Source organism: Catharus ustulatus, chromosome 7 (genome assembly GCF_009819885.2).
Source record: "Catharus ustulatus isolate bCatUst1 chromosome 7, bCatUst1.pri.v2, whole genome shotgun sequence".
In the NCBI taxonomy this organism is placed as follows: Eukaryota; Metazoa; Chordata; class Aves; order Passeriformes; family Turdidae; genus Catharus; species Catharus ustulatus.
The window spans coordinates 15,901,342-15,921,312 of NC_046227.1; the positions used below are offsets into that span (position 1 = coordinate 15,901,342).

Here is a 19,971-nt window from a genome sequence, read left to right on the forward strand (position 1 = left end):
TTTAAATTTAAGAGAGATGTCTTTGTGGAAGATAAAGAAGCTCATGGCTTTTACAACTTATGCGTGCCTGAGATTGCCCTGCTCACCTCTACCTTGGTGCTCCCTTGAACTGCTCCATTTTAGTGCTATTTTTAGAGCTATTCAAGATTTTCCTGGGTATTGAGAACGTCAAGCATATAATAGTATCTACAGAATTGAATTTGCATTACTCCATCCAAGATTCTAGGGGAAATCTGGGAAGAGGAGAGACATTTGGCCTAGCAAGTACTTTAAATATTTAAATGGAATGTGGAGGGACAGATTCCCTCTTTATCACACTATTTGAAGTACTTAGAAAGAAATTTAATGCTCTGTCTGTAACTCCAAGAGCTTTGATATGCCTACCTTCCTACAGAAGATAATGTCTGGCCTTATAATTAACTCTATTTTTTTGTCTATGATAATGTGGCTGCAAAAGCATCTATTCTGCTCGTAAACTTAGATTAAATGCACAGGGTGTCATAAATGGTAGAGCCTCTATAAGGCAGAGAAAAAAATCACAAAAATCTTAAGCAGTCATGGCTTTCTGTGTTTTAACTTCTCTGGTTCAAGAGTTAACTTGACACTTGAATTGAAAGTACATACACACATCATGATTTTTTTCTAAAGTATATACTTTACTTGAAATTATTAGACAGGAGATTAACCTCTCCTTTGCAGAGAACATTAAAAAGGTCTTCTTCAATAATCATGCTACACTGCTATATCCTGATGCAGCACTTCCAAAGTTACCACTTCTATCCCTTTCCCTGTGTCCTTCAATTACAATTTTGCATGATGAAATACTGTATAAGAAATTTAGGGTTTTCACCATTTCTCTGAGAAGCCCTGCCTGTCTAAAATGGACTGTATGGCACAGCTTAGTCCTTACCCAGGCAAGAGTCACTGGATGCAGCCAAAATGACTTTTTCCTTCAGGTATTTCTGTTCTGTCTATACAAAAACTTCTAAAATTATTTAACCAAGAAGACTTTATATCTATGAACATTTTAGAAATGGTTTTCCATCATTCACCCATATCTGGGGTTGTTGATACAGAAGTCAGGGCACTGCTCTAATATTTTAAGTTAGCAGCTAGTCAGGAGGCAGGGAACTCACTAGGTGTTCACCATGCACAGACATAGACAGTCCATGAAACATGTTCCTAAGTTGTTCAGTGTTTTAATGAAAAAAAGCCAAAACCAACAAAACAAAAATAATCAGGACTATGCTGTTTGGAAAGATCTGTTCAATGGAAGCAATTTGACCAGCTCTGTGATTTTCATTGAAGCCAGCTTTTCCTATGTAGCATGTTGAAGGAAGAGGAGGATAATTTTCAATAGATGCTAAAGAATAGCAAAAAGATGCACACTTTTGGCAGGGTTAATTTGTGACATTTGATTTGGACATGGAGAGTGAGAGATAAATCATTTGTGCTTCCTGAGAGCACCTGGCTGACAAGGACTAGTAAGGCACATCAGCCTGCCATGCAGCTTGTGATACCAGGGACCGAGGCAGATCAAACAGATGTTGGCAGATCAAATTAGTCTCCCTCTCTGTTGAAATCCAGTGGGTAATATTATCCAAGGAAGAGCAGGTGCAACATATTCTGCTGTGTTTGTAAGAAATTTTGCTTCAGAGGAAACTTAATCAGGCCAAATCCCAGTGCGGGGGGAAGTTGGTAGCTAAGGATTGTGTTAGGAATAAGGGTTTGGCCCAGAGAAAAGAGATTTTTGGCACAGTAGAAGGATCTCTCAGTAGCCTTGAAGTAGGAACTTAAGTAGGTTCAGCACTTTTCTTGCTTTGTTTCTTGTCTACTAATGATGAATCTAAATGAGGCCACCTGGAATGAATTCTCTGGAACTTTCAGAAAACTCAGATACTATCCCCGTATTAAAACTTCCAGTAATGGAATAAGCATTACCAAATTATTTTTCTTACCTATTGCCCTTAATCTGAGAAGCTTTTGTCTGCTACCTTCTTACTAATAGAAAAGGTTGAGAAGAGCTATACAAGAAAGAAAAACCAGGAAAATAAGAAAGAATTATTTTATTTGCAATTTTCATCTAAGTCTGTCACTATTTCACAGCATAATATGGAAAAGTATTGGTGGTTTCAGAGCAAAGATTTTTTTTGTCTGTGACTATCATGAATATGTTTTTACAAAAGGTGCAAGGATCCTGATCCTCTTTTTTTACTTCTTGAAAAGAGGGAGGGTTTCATTTTGCCTTTGAAAATTAGAATATTATTATTTTTGCTATGATTTTAATAACTTGGTGACATTACTGATGCAACATTCTATTACAATCAACAATTTTAAGAATTTACAAGTTTCTCCAAAATGTTTAGAAGAGGCAGCAGAAAGGAGTACTTTTTTCCTTCAGAGAAGAGTACTTTAGCTTACTTCTGAGCGATCTTATGCCAAAACAGTCTCAGTTGAAAGGGCAGTTCATCAGCAAAGGTATTTGGGAGAAGACAGAAAAACAAACATTTCCCATTGACTTCAGTAAAGCTAAGCTTCACTAAAGGCTTTCATCCTAATCTGTGAGAAAAATTGAATCATTCATAATATTATAATTTCTGTTGCTGTTTTACTTAGAATTATCTGCCCAATGTGTTGTGAAGGACATGGCAGTCATGTATGGAAACGTATATAAAGATCTGAGGAAGTAGATTGAAAAGTTGGCAGATAAGGTAGAAGAGACAGCCAATAGAGGGAACTCAAATTGTACAGCAAATCTGAAAGAAGATGAATGGATAATTTAACAGCCATTCAGTTTTCAAGAAAGACAAAGCACAAACTACATTGCATCAGAAAAGGACTAGAAATGATGACGGATGAAACACTTCAAGTAAGTGTTTAACACAACAGAATCACAGTTGCCTGCAGAATTCCCAGCTGAGGGTAAATTCAAAGAATTAAATCAGCATATGAGACTGATATGATTTGAAGAATTTTTCAAAATCCATTTAATAGCAAGGCAGAAGACATTGATCAGCTGCTCGGTTAAAATGTTGAAAGGAAAGGAGTTGGAAACATTCTGTCTCTTGCATGCTCTAGACATAGACTCAAAACCATAAACAGCAGAGCTAAATAAGAAGTTGTTTATGAAATAATAACTCTTCTGAGCAAACCCCTGGTTTCATGAAATTGTAATGAACGACAGATGAATCCTTTGCAACTGTAGCAATACATCAGTAGAGCTACTTCAGTTGGTCCCATTCCTTCAGAATCACTCTCCCTTTGGCAGCATAATGTTCGTCATATTGGTCAGAGCACATTTTGCTACCAGGAGCTGTGTACATGCTTTCCTCCCTGAAGTACCCGGCACATTTTACCAATGGCTAATCTTACTTTATAATCATCCCTCTGTAGTTTACTTCCAAAGAAGTACAGTATTATTCTTGCCAGTGTACCATCACCACAAAGACGCTTAACATTAATTCATAGTAGAACACTTGTGCACATATTAGATCCCTTTCCAGTCTCAACTGGCTTCCATCCACAAACAATTTTTAGAGAGAAGCTAAAAGAAACTCCTATTTTCTATAAGGGAAATTTATAATATATTCATTTCATCTAATTACATTTTTAGGCATCAGAAAAAAATTCCTGGCAGAAATGGAAAACACTAATGCATTATGTATGTGATGACCTGGACCCTTCCTCATTTAGCCCTAAAAGGAATAAACAAAGTCCCCTTCAACCACAAGGAGATTGCAATAATTTTTTTTTCATTAACTCAACCCCCTCACAAATACTGTAATTTTTTTGCAGAACATAATGATTAAATACAGTCCTGAATCAGTAGGGCAAATAATTAATTCATATACACATGCAGTCAAGGGTTCATAGAAGCTAATCCCTACATCTTCTCTGTACCACATTATCTTCTGTATTCTACTATGCAAGGTAGAATTCTAGCAATGTTGGGGGGTTTAGTATATGGGCATATGTACAGAAATACTTTTGGGTTTTCAAAACAACTTCATCAAGTATTTGTATTATGAAGATAAAATCTGTGGATGGCTGCAGCACAGGTTCCCTTTTATCTGAACTAAGCTGAAGTTCAAGGACTTTCAGATAGATGGCTCACCTTTGGCCTATGTATTCTCATGTGAAAGCCACTTCAGCAAAACTCAGGAGTCCAATTCAGCTTTGCTGTAGCTGGTCATGACTCTCTTGACTTCAACAATGCTTCATATGCTTACACCGAGTCTGAATTTATCCCCATGGCTTCTTGGTCACTGGTCCTCCCTTCCAACTAAGAAACTGCCTACATAATAAAAGTGATTCATTAGAAACCACTGGGTTCCAAAGTAGAGTGAACACCGAGACCTATAACTTTTTTATATGTGCTCAGTCATAAAAATGAATTTATATGGTCTTATTCCATAAACTCACTTTACAAATATTAGCCCCGCAACCATACTTTCATGAGCTGTAATCTTGTCAAAGCTCGTACGTTAAGCAAGGTCAGAACTGGTCAATATTTGGATGAGAATCTCTGGCAGAGAGAGGGCAAAACCAAAAGTATATACTCTGGAAGTCCTGCAGTGTTTGTTTGTTAGGACATACAATGATCCTCTTTAAAGAGATATGGTACTAGTCTTAGAATACAACAAAATTTTGTATTTGCTTAACAATAGCTTAGCCTCTGACCACATTTGTGCTGCATCTCGGCAGTTTCACTAATACCCTCCCCCAGAGATGATGTAGCAGATGAAGTCTTCTTCCCCCCACACCTTACTTCAACCCAGGAACCCAGGAAGTTGGTACCCAGAGGCACAAACAAATGCCTCCACTGCTCCCTATCATCCTCTCCCTGAAGGGGTTTGTTTCCACTGCTACTGTTTCTGCATTCTATATGCTTTATCTCCCAAAATATACATCTCTATACACAAGGAAAGAAAGAAAAAAAAAAGAAAAAAGAAAACTGCCCTGCCCTCCTTACCTTCTCCCATAAATAACTTCCTCTGAGTATCTTTTGCTCTTCCCCATTTTGAGCTTTTCCTTCAGGCAACCCTGTCCCTCTCTCAGCTGCACACAATATAGTGCTTTTTTTTTTTTATAGTGCTTTTCTTGTGATGGAGGAGCTTATATGTAAGCAGAGCTATACCTTGGGAAAGAATGCTGTGGGCAGAGTAGTATGCAGTCCCAAAAGACATCTAAATAATTGAAGGTGCTAAGAAAAAGGCACTGCTATACAGTAACTTTCTGACAAACAACTTAGTCACACATCTGAGGTAACAATACATGGATGCAGAAGGGAACTGCAAACCTCTGGCTTTCCCTAATGCTGGAGCAGGCAGTGCATCCCCCACGCTTTATCACTCTGTGACTAAGAACAGATTTACAGGAACCGGGGTAGAATGGGAAAGGTCACCAATCCTGTACCTACTGCTGTGTAGCAAGGTGAGGTCCCAGGCCTAGGGAGACAGGAACTCCCCCAGGCAGGGGTTCCCTCTCCCCAGGCCCAGCTGCCTGCCAGCTCCCAGCCTGCCTGCTGCACCAAGCAGGGACAGGAACAGGGCGTTTGTGCAGCTATGCAGTTTGTGTGGTGGTATCCCATGTCAGACAGCTGGTGAAGACCAAGCCTTTTCCTAGGAAGGCAAGTAATAAATAAGGCATTAAGAACCTAGACAGCAAATTAGACAGATCACTAGCAAAGCTGTTTGTAAGAGGCATGCATCAAAAATAGTGGCATGGAGGAGCAGTACATCAAGGGGTTCTCGTGCAATAAAATGGAAAGCAAAAACTGCAGCCAGGAGGTGGAAAACCCTGACAAGACTACAGCCAAATAAACTTAGAGAGCTTTGGGAATAAATTGGTGGTTTAATCCGGATCAGGAACAGGTGCAATGAATGTAATTCAGTAAATGGTCCAGACCCTGCCAGAAGGGAGAGAAATGTGTTGCTTTTGAGATAATTTCCCAGAAGCTTCATAAAAGCAAATTGATTACTGGAGTTTAATAATTAAAACAGGGCCAGATATATAGTAATCAAATGAGTTTTTAATTACATCTCGAGAAGAAATAAAATCCAATTTGTGCACTTTGTATCAGAGAAGCCCTACTGAAATGCTTTGGTAGCTGAAAAAAATAAAATAAAAGCTAATTTTCATAGGAATTATAGTAGTCAGTTTAATTAAAAGACTAGATCAGAATGAAAAAGTCCCAAAGTGAAAGGATAGTAAATACAGAAGCAGTGGTTCAAACATCAAATCAATGTCTGAATAAAGACATTTTATAGACCAAGTGCAAAATCTGCACTGTCAAGTATCACTAATCTAAATTAATTTGTAACAAAATAAAGTTTCTTAAAATTGCACTATATATTTTGTACATATTCCATTGAATTAATTGCTGGTGCTATGGTAAAAATTAGTATCAAAGACATGGTTTATTCTTTCTTAAATACTCCTTATAATCTATTTCATCAAAGTTAATGCTAGTAGTTAACCATTCTTGTTATTTACCTTGAAGCCTCTGTTGAACCTGGGTTATTAGACACTAATGTCCACTTAGATCTATATTTTGAAGAAATATATATGTATTTACTTACAGATTTAAAATATATTTACAGCTCATAAGGTAACAGTGATTACCATAGAACTGTGGGGGTGCTTCCTGAATCTGTTCCCAGCCTAACTGGGCTCCTGGTCCCTGCTGTAGCTGAAGTGAAGCTAATTGCTGTAAGCACCTCGAGCACTCGCAGTCATCCTGGCACAGAACGTGACAGGGCTGTCTCCTGCCAGCAGCCATGGCAGATGCCAAGGCCTGGAGGGACAGGCACAGCAGGAGGTCATACCCAGACCTCTGCAATTGCTCCCTGGCACTAGGCTGGAAAACATCACGGTCTTGTGGTCAGTCTTGGCAAAAAAGCAAGGTCACAGAAAGGACACAGACATAGTCAAGAGCTGCACAGCCACACTGAGACAGAGTCTGCAGCCCCAGTGAGCTCCATCTTCTGTCTGCTGCCCAGAGCTGCTATAGGTTCCTGGGTATATATATGTATATATATATATATATATATACATATATATACATATGTATATATATGTATACTATATAGTATATATATAGTATATATACTATATATGCAAACTATATATACTATATATTCTCTATATAAACTATATATACTATATATTCTCTCCCTCTCTTTCTCTCTCTATATATGCATATACAGGAACAGCCTGTACTGCATTTTGAACTTGGAGATCCTGGGGCTGACAGGATGTGAGTGCAGAACATCTTTGTGCTTAGAGAGGTTTGAAGCATACTGATTTTTAAATAGTGGTTTAACCACCAGGTTGTTTGCTTATATATTTTTTTTATTATTGATTTATCTGAATTTTTTTAAATCTAAGGTTTATATTGGAAAAATACTTCACAAAACCTTTTTGAAGATACTGGATGTGCACAGAAAGGATCTGATACATTGCTGTCAAGGGCTGAGCATCTCATGTGCTGCCTCTAGACACTAAGCTGACAGCGGTAATGCAGGTGCTAATGGTAATGGCAGTGAGCTTTTCAGATACTTTCAGCTGTTTATAATGCATTACTGTGCCTCTGTTTTAGACTCTACCAAACCAGGTTTAAGGAATATACAAAAGTCTGAAATAAAGATATAAAAATGCAGAGTTATGAGGCATGGTGATGGGAATGCTAAAAATCCTTATCCATTCTATAAAATGAAGGATCAGCAGCAGCAAGCAATGCTCCTATAGGGCAGAGACTGCAGTGAACTCTGCTTCTTACTCCAGGCCCAAGATTGCAAAATTACTTGCCCAGTCTGGGCCATATTCTGAGGAAATAATTTGAAGTGGATTTGATTCAAGTTCCAGCTTCTTCCTTATGATGTGGTTTTTCCTAAGTGCTGAGCATTCATATTTCCTACCGAAGTCAACTGAAATTGCAAGTTTTCAGCACATCTTAAAATCAGGCCATTAACCCTTAATTATCATATAATAGTTCAATTAAAAATCTACCAACCCTTACTTCAAGGCAAGATCCCACGGCTTGCAAGCTAGCTATTAAAAAATCCAGTTCTTTAGTCGTGTCTGGGCTCCAGGGGCTATTTAAAGCAGTTGCTGTTAACCCTGCTATTTAAAGCAAAAACTGATCAACTGCAAAGGCACCTGCTTCCCCTTTCATTTAGTTTTCTTATAATTTTCTGCACTTTTAGAAGAACAACTTTTGCTGTCTTCTTTGCCCTTTTCGGTTGTTAATCTGGCACCAATCCTTTTTTTCCAAAGACAAATACATAGTTTCCATGCTATAGGAGAAAGCGTGCTGCCCAGCTCTCAGCAAAAGCCACTGCTTGCTAATCAGAAAAGCTGCAAAAGAACACTGCTCTGTCCTGAAAGGACACATTAGATGGCCACTTGGGAGGCAATGGTTAACTCTTTCCAGACATCCACTGACATCCTGCTGCTAATTTCTGTCTCTCTTTAATATAGATACAAAGCCTAGTGAAGCACTTCTGGTTTTTGCGCATAAGCAAAGGTGATATTAGAGGGGAAGGTAAAATAAACTTGTAGCAAAGGTATGCAGGAATTCCATAATTTGGGGATGTATTTAAAGCTAGATGAAACCAGATTAAAGATTCTTACTGGCCATTGTTAGCTTTGGACTCGGTATGTATAGAAGAGGTGATTTCAGTGCTACCTCAAAGAAAACTAACTTATATCTCTTTATTTTGAGCACACACTAATTGTTTTTTCTGTCAGTTTGGGAAAGCACAGTGTTGAGGTTTAGTCATCTATAGGAAAAAAAGAATCTGGCACTAGGGAGATTATTTCAGCTTTGTCCAGTTTGAAGTACAACCAGCGGACTTCCTGCTCACAGATGCCATAGCTGGTAGCCTCAGGTACCAACTATGGGATCCCTCAAAAGGACTATGTTTAAGGATTGCAAGAGAGCTAAAGTAGTTGAACTGTATCTCTGCTATCTTATGTGCCCTTTTTTTAACATTTATGGTGGCCTAAAGCCTTATGTAATACGAGTCAGATAAATAAAGAGAACTCAACGGGAACAATAAATTTACCTCCACAAGTATTTACAGATGGGAGTGAGGAGGGTAGGCCATGGACTGTCCTTCAAAGGAGTGAATATACTGTCAGTATTTCTTCTCTCATCCTCTTTTTAATCTTCTTGCAGTGTCTAGTGAAGCTGAATGTGAAACTGAAGCCTATGCTGGACTCCATAGCAGTAAACAGAGGTAAATGGGAGGAGCTGCACCAAAAAAGACTTCCTTCCCAGGCAGCATCATTGTCCTCCTTTTCCCCAAGCTTCACCATGTCTCTCAAAGACATAAATTAAGCCTGCAAATATCAGTGCCACTTTACAATAAGAGCTGTCTGAAAGGTTTTCATAAGCTTAGACCCACCATTTTTTAAGAAATGCTTTCCCAGACATGCTTAATTGATCAGATATTATCTTGATGGCAGCATAGCTTGCTTTTCCTGGAAGGCTTAGTGGGACTGAAGGGAAGCCTGCAGTGGGATTGAGCTGGTATCTGGAGCGACATGGAACACTGAACAGAAGCAGCGTTCATTCAGCTGCACTACATTTCAACTGCTGCTGTAAAAATCTGTAAAGCTGACAACAGACTGAAATATAAGAACTTGCAGCTTAATAAAATTAATAATACAGAGCAGGACTGGGATGCAAGCTGGCCAATTCATATGCAAGGAGCTGCAGAAAACAGAATGGTGTGTAATTACATTGTTGTTTTGCATCTCTTCAGTACATGTTATGAATCAATTATGCCTGCTTTTGTGATGCTCCTCTCTTACTCTCCCTCTTCTTTTATGCCTGAATGTTCTGAAAAGCCTGCTTTGTATTCTGAATAAGTATTTTTTTACAACAAAGCTTCTTAGTGATTGATCAGGGCCTTTAGAATTGCCTACCTTTGCTACATTTAAAAGCAAACTTTATTATCTTTACAAACACCAAGCTGTCCCTTCTTCCCTGAGAAATTCATATTAACAGTGCAGCAAATTTCTCAGCAAGAGGAAGTTTGCATAAAGGCAAAATATTGTATGGTAATTTTAGAGTGGTTTTTTTTTCCTTTTAAAAAACGCTCTTGAAACACATTCATTTTTTAAAAAATTATAGTGTCGCCTAAGAAAAAGATTAATGAGCTTTTTTTGAAAATAGACTACAAATAAAAAAGGAAATCTGTTGCTTTGTGCTTCAGGTTTACATTACATTGAAAAGCAGACCATAGATAAGCCTTTCTAGAATAATTTCCAGTTTAAATTAGCATTTTGAAGTAGTGGAGAGGTAGAGTATCATCACACTGGACTGCCTAGCCCATACTTTCTCACAGCTCTTTCAGGACAATTTCAAATGCTATTACTGCAGGTAGCACAGCACTAGTCAAGGCTCACATGTCGACATCTATGTAAAGGTGTCCCTAAAAATCCAATCAAATATGATGGATCACAAAACCAAACATGTCTCTGTGTGATGACCCTAGTATTGTCTCCTTCCATTAGTGCCAAGATACTAATGCAGCAAACCTGTGATCTGTGACTCAAGGGTGCTTTCTCTGCTGCATGACAGACACAAGAGGACTCATGTTGCAGTGCTTATGAGCTCCCATTCATAGAGAAAAAAAAAAAAGCCTTTGTACTCCATGAAAAATGGGACTCTAAATATAGGGTTGTCTGGCAGCAGAAATTAAAGCTGAATTCAGCTTAGTTTTACACCTGTGCCAAACTCCATTTACTTCAGTGGAATTACCTTGAACTGGCACCAGCTTAATGGAAATCAGAGCCTGGCCCAGCTGACCAGATGCTAAAAGAGCTTTTTTTCCTTTCTAAGGAAATAGAGTTGTTAGAGCCTTAGAAAAGCTGACCACATCTATCTGACAATCAAACAGAAACAACAAATCTGCTGATCCCTTCTTTAAAAGAAACACAACAAAACAAAAACGCTCTGTGCTTCTAATGGTACATAGGACAATAGCTGGAAATTCAGTAGCTTTGTGAGCCGATCTGTTAGTGCACAACTGAACCACATCATTCTCTAGCAGAAGGAAGCAGGGAAGGAGCAGAAATGCAAACTGCACAGCAGTGAGTACATGCACCAAATGGAAATGTTTCTGCTGTTCTTTTACCACTTCTTTCTTCTCTGAATAAAGCCAGATGCAGTTTAGTAAGCACCAAGCCATACAAAACATACTTTATGGGAAAAACAGCTACTAGGAACCAACAGTACTGCTGGCAGGTACGCACAGCTTTCCTGAATTTTGATACTGCATACTGCTAAGTATAACATAATTTATAATGCGTACCCTACAGCCTCCCCGAAGGTTGAGTCTCCCCTCATTTCCTCTCCTTTTTATTGGCTTCAGTGCACTGTTGCCCATGGCAACACCCACTGGCAGGGATGGGGACTCGGCAGCACCGCAGCCTGACACACAGCTGAAGCCCTAACAATGTCAACCATCAATCAAGTGACTGTTTGTAATTGCCTCCATCTATTTCTCCTGTCTTTTGGTATCTTTGCCATTGTGGGTCAAAATTCAGAAACTGCTGACTAATGTTATGGTTCTGTTCCTCCATCACAAGGAAGAAAATGAGAGCACACGGCTTGATCTTATCAAATTGTTCTCAGGCAAAATGAAGCAACCCTACTGAAACTAGGGAGCCCAGTAGTGCATCTCAGAACAGCATTAGGTCATACAGCTCAATCTTAAAAAAGCCAACCAACTAAACAAACAAAAACCTTATCTTCCTTTTTTAAGATTTAGCTTAGGAAACAGGGAAAAAAAAAAAGATTCTTTGTGGGAGCATGTAGTACAGTAAACAAACATATTTCAAGTCTATTATATTTTAAGATTGTGGGAAACACTTTTTAGCTACTATTTAGCTACTATTTATACACTTGATGATCAGAAATTGTATCTCCTTTACATTATTTCTGAGAGGGAAACAATTTCCCAGTATTTCAGTCACTTCTGCCAAATTTTCTGAGATGTGCACAAGAGACATGATTGTGTAGGTTATTTAATCTCATTCTCTGTCTTTTACTTGCTTCCCTGCCTGCTGAACAAGGAGAAATTTAAAAAAAAAAAACACAAACAAAAAAACAGTGAAATCAACCTGATTTTGTGAGTGTGTATAAAACATGGGTCCACAAGAGCAATGACAAATCAAGAGAGCGCATGGAGAACACAACTGTTACCCTGGACAGTGCTGCTTGGCCTTTTTCTTGAGATGCTCAGCACATCAGCAAAAGACAAACCACCATTTCTTTGCCCCAGCTCTAAGTGGAAATCTGGCCTAGAATGAGGCCTCTAGCATTTACAATTCCAGTGCTAAAATTTGATGGGCACATGGATTGTCCACAGGATGCCCAGAGGTGCCTCAGGTTGGTTGTGGCAATGCCTTTTTTCTAGATGTCCTACTGACTCGTGCCAGCTGCAGCCTGAATTCAGTCAGGTTTCCAGGCCCATTAATTACAAGCCTTGAGGTCTCACAGGAGCCAGGCAGCAGCCTTAATTTTGTCACCAGAAAATGCTCACAAGAAGATCTAGGTCTTCATCCCCACCCTCAAAGGCAGTTCAGGCCAAACAGTAATTTCACTCAGGATTTCCACCTGTGAAACCACTTACCAAAATCACCCTTTCCTCACAAAAAAAATGAAACCCAAATAAAAAATAATTTTTAAAAACCCACCATAAATGTCCTACAATTGCAAAGGCTGATCAGGAAGGAGCTTGATTTCAAATCCTGCTTGATTTCAAGCAGGATTTTGAGCTGCAGGTGCATCTGCATCACCAGCTGGTGGCGAGTAACAAGGGTGGCCTTGTCTCCTGCCCTTCTGCCAAAGCCTCTTTCATGTGCTCAGCAAGAAGACAAGGATGCCCACTGGGTACAGCCCCAATTTTCACTCCTGGGAGGGGCATGGGTCAGACAGGCTTTGGTGAAAGACCTCAGGTCTTGTATGTGCACCCCGCTAGACTAAAGTGCTCCCCTGCAAGACAACACTGTGACCCCAGCAGAAAACCAAACACTGTTCAAGGCAGGGAGCACCTGGGGTAGAGGCTCTCCCGTGGCTGAGACAGAACCTCCAAGAACAATGTCCAAAAGGTGTCTTTGGCCACAGGTCAAGTAGTGAAACTAGACAATTCCCTCCCAGCTCGGGACCTAGAGACAAATAAGAACAGCTTCACGATGTGATGGAGATGCAGATTCTGCTTGTCAGGACATGGTTTTGCTCCTGCTCCAAAGCAGAGCTGGACAAGGTCAGGCAGCAGCAGCTCACTGAGGTTTAAACTGGATGCCTCACATGGCAGGCAGGCACAGAACTCTCCACACTGCTCTGTCTCAGCCAACCCCTGCTATTTACAGGGCCAGGGGTCTTGCCAGAAGGTCAGTTGTATGTTTTGTAACCACAGCATAGACAAGTATGTTTCATTTTAGCTCAGGTATTTCTTCAGATGGTGTCCTTGGCACAGCAGCTGCATTGTTCTGGTCTGGGGACCTTGCTAATTGCTCCTTCTTAGAGTGCACTGCAATCTCATGTGCCTGTAGTTACCCACAAAGCCAATACTAGTACTCACAAATTATTTTTGAAAACTGCAACCAGTAGTGCCTAATGTAATTTGTAAAATCTAGATTAATTCATTCTAGTGGAAAACCAGGAGTGTTTCAGTCTACAGGCCAAATACTATATTCCCTTTATAAAAAACAATTTTAGTTCCTGATAAGGTATTTATGCACTGAGTGAAATTTTAAAACAGGTTTATTTCAAAGATACATAAAATATACTAACAGGCACTTCAATACCTAGAGTGTTATGGGCAAGAAAATATAGAGCAAGAAGGTTTTTACTGGCTTTTTCAAAGGAAGAGTTTTCAAAGAGCAAAATCATGTGAATGGTTTCTAACATAGCAATGAAGTGGGACATAATCTGCTGAATTGAGATGCCTCAGAGATTCCCGTCACTGGAATGTGCCATTATTGGAATACATCCTGTATATTGCTTGCTACCTTTTCTTTCTTGGATTACTTTCTATTTAATTACAAATTTTTAAGCATGTTGGCCATTGCATCCTTCAGTTTTCTGGGGAATACAATTATAAACCCTAAACCTTTGCCTGTGGGAGACAGCTGACAGATGCACAGAAATACCATGTCTGTTCTAAGGCAAGTGAATCCCAGATACTTGTAAAATGTGTAACTTAAAAGACTTCTGCATCTTTTTCTTTTTTATTTTTCCTGAATCTTAAAACCATTACTCTTACTGTTTTGCTTAGTAGATCAAACTGTGCTGGTTCAGATTTCAAAGCATGCTTTTGAAATTAGCAACTTGGGTTTACTGGTCTTTAAAAAATAAATAATTTTAATGGCTTGCTATGATTTTCTTGTATTATTATTATTATTATTATTATTATTATTATTATTATTATTATTATTATTATTATTATTTTTACTCTTCTTTGAAACTTGTTGGGATCAACCAGAGCTGTATCTATCGATTACTGAATCACACAAACTGAAGATCCTGAAAACATGCAAGACTGAGTGCCCTAGATATGATTTTTGACACACAACCTTGCACTCATTCCTGGGGGCAAACCAAACTCCTTCACTGGATATTAGTCTGGAATAACCAGAAACCAGATCTGTCTGGTGACTCTAAGGGAGCTACTCACATGTATCAAAATTAAAGATTATACAGTCTGTGGTCTAGAGTATCACTGGTCAGTAGAAATACCATGCAGGGAAAGAAGTCTCGACAAAGCAGAGTTACATTGTTGAATAAGTTGGAAGTAATTTCTTCTGCTTTTGCAAGCTGCAGGAAAGCTGTCGGATTTTGCCAAGGTACAGACATACTTCCTGCCATCCACCAGCCTTAACCAACGTTGGATCTTGATGGGCTGTAAAGGAGATGTTTTATGTTGACAAAGCCCAAGATGTAAGTTTAATGCTTCCTGCCCTGGGCGACATGTTCAGTTTGGAGCCTGCTTTTACATCACTTATTGCTTAAGGGACCTATTACACAGCATTTAGAACACAGGAGCAGATTTTTACTCTTTATTCCTCCCCGCTGCACGAGATCCTGAAATGAGAGAAACACTGGCCCAGGGAGCGATCTCAGGAGGCTCCATCTCTTCGCGGCAGTTCGGAACGCGCACTGCACACGCCGTGTCAGTGCTCAGGACACGGGTGCGGGGAGGGGAGCAGAGGAGGGCGGGCAGACGCAGAGGACGCGGCTCCGCCGCCGCCACCAGGTCCTAGTGGCGGCAGGGCGGCCGGTCAGGCGCTGTCAGGCCCCGGCACGGCCACCGCCATCCCGCCATCCCCGCCCCACGGCACCGCCGCTTCCGGGGCAGCGCCCGCCCGCACGGGAGCGCTTCCGCTCCGGCGGCGCCGTTGCCATGGCAGCGAGGGCCCCGCTTCCGCCCCGCCGCGACACTGCCGGGGGCGGCCATGGAGCCCGCGCCGGTGCCCGACGGGCAGCACACGGCCGTGGTGTACGGGCTCATCAGCGGCGGGCGCTTCGCGGAGGCGGTGTCGCTGCTGAACCGCGGGCTGCAGAAGAGCTGCCGCTCCCGGGGCTGCCTCTCGCTGCTGGGCTACTGCCACTACCAGCTGCAGGAGTTCGCGGCGGCGGCCGAGTGCTACGAGCAGCTGGTGGCGCTGCACCCGCAGCTGCTGCCGTACCGCCTGTGCCATGCGCAGGCCCTCTACAAGGCCGGGCTGTTCGCCGAAGCCCTGCGCGTCGTCAGCCCGCTGCTGGACGTCCCCGCCTTCCACCGCCGGGCCCTGCGCCTCCAGGCCGCTGTCCACTATGCCCAGGGCGACCTCCCGGCGGCCCAGAGCCTGGTGGAGGAGGAGCTCGCCGCCGCTGCTGACGGCGGCTCCGGAGCGGCCGAGGACCCTTCGGAGCGGGCCGATGCCGAGGTCAACCTGGGCTGCCTGCTGTACCGGCAGGGCCGGCACGAAGAGGCCAGCAGCAAGTTTGCCAGCGCCATGCAAGTGTTGGGGTACTGCCCGGAGCTGTCCTACAACATGGCCCTGTGCTCCTACGCGGCCAAGCAGTACCACGCTGCCCTCAAGTACATCTCCGACATCATCAAGCGCGGCATCCACCAGCACCCGGAGCTCAACGTGGGCATGACCACCGAGGGCATCGACGTCCGCAGCGTGGGCAACACGCTGGTCCTGCACCGCACGGCCCTGGTGGAGGCCTTCAACCTCAAGGCGGCCATTGAGTACCAGCTGCGCAACGTGCGATCGGCGCAGGAAGCGCTCACGGACATGCCTCCCAGGGCCGAGGAGGAGCTGGACCCGGTCACGCTGCACAACCAAGCACTCATGAACATGGACAGCCAGCCCACTGATGGGTTTGGGAAGCTGCAGTTTCTTCTCCTGCAGAACCCCTATCCACCAGAAACTTTTGGTAACCTGCTACTTCTCTATTGCAAGCATCAATACTACGACCTGGCAGCTGATGTGCTGGCAGAGAATGCCCATCTGACCTACAAACTGCTCACACCTTATCTGTACAACTTCTTGGATGCCATTATTACTTGTCAAACTGCCCCTGAGGAGGCTTTCCACAAGCTAGATGATTCAGCAGGGACTATTACTGAGCAGCTGAGAAAACTCACAAAACAGGTACAGGAAGCTAGGCAAAATTGGGATGATGAAGCTCTAAAAAAGGCAATAAATGAGTATGATGAGACTCTGGATAAATATGTTCCTGTCTTGATGGCCCAGGCAAAGATTTATTGGGACATGAAGAACTACACAATGGTAGAAAAGATCTTCCACAAATCAGTGGAGTTCTGCAAGGAACACGAGGTGTGGAAGCTTAATGTGGCTCATGTGCTCTTCATGCAGGAGAACAAGTATAAAGAGGCTATTGGCTTCTATGAGCCAATAGTTAAAAAGCACTACAGCAACATTCTGGATGTCAGTGCCATTGTGTTAGCAAACCTCTGCGTTTCCTACATCCTGACAAACCAGAATGAGGACGCAGAGGAACTAATGAGGAAGATTGAGAAGGCAGAAGAGCAGCTGTCTTATGATCATCCTGATAAAAATACCTACCATCTTTGCATTGTCAATCTGGTCATTGGTACCCTCTACTGTGTGAAGGGAAACTATGACTTCGGTATTTCAAGGATCATTAAAAGTCTGGAGCCGTATAACAAAAAACTGAGCACGGACACGTGGTATTATGCTAAGCGGTGTTTCCTGTCCTTGCTGGAGAACATGTCCAAGCACATGATCATGCTGCGTGACAGTGTGATTCAGGAGTGCCTGCACTTCCTGAAGCAATGTGAACAGTATGGGAGAAACATCCCAGCTGTTATTGAGCACCCCCTTGAAGAGAGTGCGACACACAGTGGGAAAAACACAGTCACCTATGAAGCCAGGCTTTTGAGGGCGCTGATGTATAAGATCACTGGGTGGGCTGAGTAAATTTTGTTATCATACAGCAGAAATGAGAACTTTGTTCTTCTGCTTGTGAGGTAATGCTAACCCTCACAAAAATCTCTAAAGATTTTGTGCTGTATTTTAACAACGTTCAATAGAAAATAGAATATTTTCATTAAATTAGATGTACCAGATAACTAGGGACATTCTCAATAACCAGGCATGTTAAATAAAACTTAAGATGTGTTGACCAAGAATATAATTATAGAAATACCATAGAGTTTTCACCCATAAATAATATTTATCCTTCTAAAATTTTGATCAAGTTTCTTTTCATTGGTTGACGTTTGAAAAAGAAATTGTTATGTGTGTCTTCTAGGACAGAATTTGAAGAAACTGTTGTTTTAATTCTCTAATTTGTGCCTATGTATGAAACATTTCTTTCTTCTGCTTTTTCTAAGGTATTTTTAGTATGTTGCAGATCACATCGATAGTATATTTAAACACAAGAAGTGGCTCTATATTAAAAAATCAGTTCTACAAACATAAACATTTCCTTTTGCTAATTCATTAACAGTGCACGAGTGTTCCAGCAAATTCTGACTAATACAGGGACCGGGAATAAATTCCAAGAAAGCTCTGTTAGGATGATACCTCAGTTTAGATCTACCTTTGAAATAAAATTTGTTACGACAACTGGCTACAGAGACCCTGCTCAGTGCTGCCCCTCAGAGTCCCGGTGCCCACAGCATCTGGGTGGCAGCTGAGGCCCTGCAATCCTGTTTGGTAGCAAGGGCTTATACAGTAATTCACTCCTCCGTGTGCAGCCCCTCCAATCCAAATACTATTCTTAAAACAGTCTTGGTAAGAGACCTGTGAATGTGAAATTATATTCTTTTTCACTTTTCTTAAAAATCCATTGTAACTTCCATTTCATGCAAAGCTTATAACCTTGGGTGGAAGAAATCTGCTTCTCAGTTTTCTCCTTGTGTCACACTCTTCCTGCACCTTTCAACACTTCTCCAAAACCCTATTTATTTGCTTAATTCCTTTACTTGGCATTTCCTTCACCCTGGCATCAGTCAGTGTATTTTCCTCGACAGTATTCCCATCTCTTTTCAAACATATGTGTTCTACAGTGAAGTGTGACCAAAATGCCTTCCAGTGTTTTTATGCAGTCTGGTTCTCTGCTACATGGCTGCTCTCCTTTTTGTGTATTCTGCCCTTTGAAGCAATGTGTGAGTTGAAGGTTTTAAAATAAGGATCAAAAATCCATGGCTTTAACTCATTTGCTTACCTTTGATACTGGCTCCTTGAAGAACTGTCCTGAGGGAATTTAGGAATCAGGCTGCATGTCCCTCAGAATCCAGTTTCTGTGCTGTGGTTTACCTGGAAAGAAAGAGAACAGCATTTTTGAAGTTTTGCAGCTATTATAAAGGAATAAAATAATTAATGCTTCCAGGGAGTTAATGTATAGAGGAACTACACAGGCCTACAGTCATTTCAACACAGAGAAAGTCAAATCTTGTCGGCTGGGGGAGAAACCTGTCAGGGCTGAGCATATCACGTGCAGCTAAAGGAAATACTGCGGGTTAGGTAATGCTACAATTTACCCTAAACGTCCTATAACAGTAAATTAAAATCAAATTTAACAGTGTTAAGAGTGAAAAATGTTCTAGAGAGACTAGAGAGCAGGCAGGCGATGCAGCAAGGTGTCCTAGAGAGGCCTCCATAGCTCATCACTAGGCCATTAAGCCCCTGATTATTGTGATATTAAATATTTCCCACAACTGTTTCCCCATGGGGAGGAGACCTGTGATTTCAAATTTTGTTCACCTCCATGAAGCACAGCAGCAGGTTGTAAAGCATGTCTCTAATTTACAGTGCAATTGTATTATATATTATGCAGCATACACAGCATGACCTTTAAAAAAAAGTTTTTAAAAAGTCACACGACATAACAGCATCTGAAGTGCAGTAATAGGCAATGCCCTTTATTTAATATTCATTGTGCGTTTTTTCCTGTAAAAGTCACTGGACATTTAAAAAAAAATAATAATTTTGCAGATTGGTGCCCATGCAAATGTTGAATGCCCTCTAATGGAGAGCAGTTCAGATACTCATATGCTCTTGGTTTTCCATACAGCCAGAGCATGGCTTTTACCAGGGCTTTCATCATCCTGCTGCCAGGCTTTGCAGCCCCAAGTGCTTCATCACTTCCTTGGCTCCCGTGCCCACAGGGCTGCACTGCGAACGGGCGGAGGCAGCAGGGCCCGCCGGCTCTGGCACACACTGCCCACTGCAGCCTGCCACAAAGCACCGGCTCCTTGGCACAGGCTGGGGAGGGACATGAGCCATGCTCCAATGGAAAAAATGTCCCCAGAAAAGGCTGTGGAGTTCTGGCTGTTTTAGAAGATACAGCTAGAGGGCAGTCTGCATGCCTGGAATTTGCTTCATCCCAACAAAAGTGCCAGAGTAGCATTTTTCGTGTTCTTCCCTTTTCCTGTTTTTATGTGCTTTTCCTCAAGGAGTATGCTGTGTCCA

The 19,971-nt window shown here is 41.6% G+C and overlaps 2 protein-coding genes across 4 annotated transcripts in view; both read left to right on the plus strand.

Moving 5' to 3' along the window:
• The window catches only part of PDE11A (phosphodiesterase 11A), a 114,262-nt gene extending 99,865 nt beyond the window's left edge, over positions 1 to 14,397 (plus strand). For all 3 annotated transcript variants that reach the window (XM_033064714.1, XM_033064711.1, XM_033064713.2), the window contains exon 20: positions 9,182 to 14,397. In XM_033064714.1, the coding sequence (XP_032920605.1) occupies positions 9,182 to 9,343 (162 nt within the window). In that variant the 3' untranslated portion in view covers positions 9,344 to 14,397. The remainder of the gene's footprint in view (positions 1 to 9,181) is intronic.
• A 1,043-nt stretch (positions 14,398 to 15,440) lies between these two features.
• LOC116998702 (tetratricopeptide repeat protein 30B-like) lies at positions 15,441 to 18,885 on the plus strand. The gene has a single exon (XM_033064715.2). The coding sequence runs from the start codon at positions 15,472 to 15,474 to the stop codon at positions 17,470 to 17,472; it is 2,001 nt and encodes a 666-aa protein (XP_032920606.1). The 5' UTR covers positions 15,441 to 15,471; the 3' UTR covers positions 17,473 to 18,885.
• Positions 18,886 to 19,971: the final 1,086 nt, after the last annotated feature.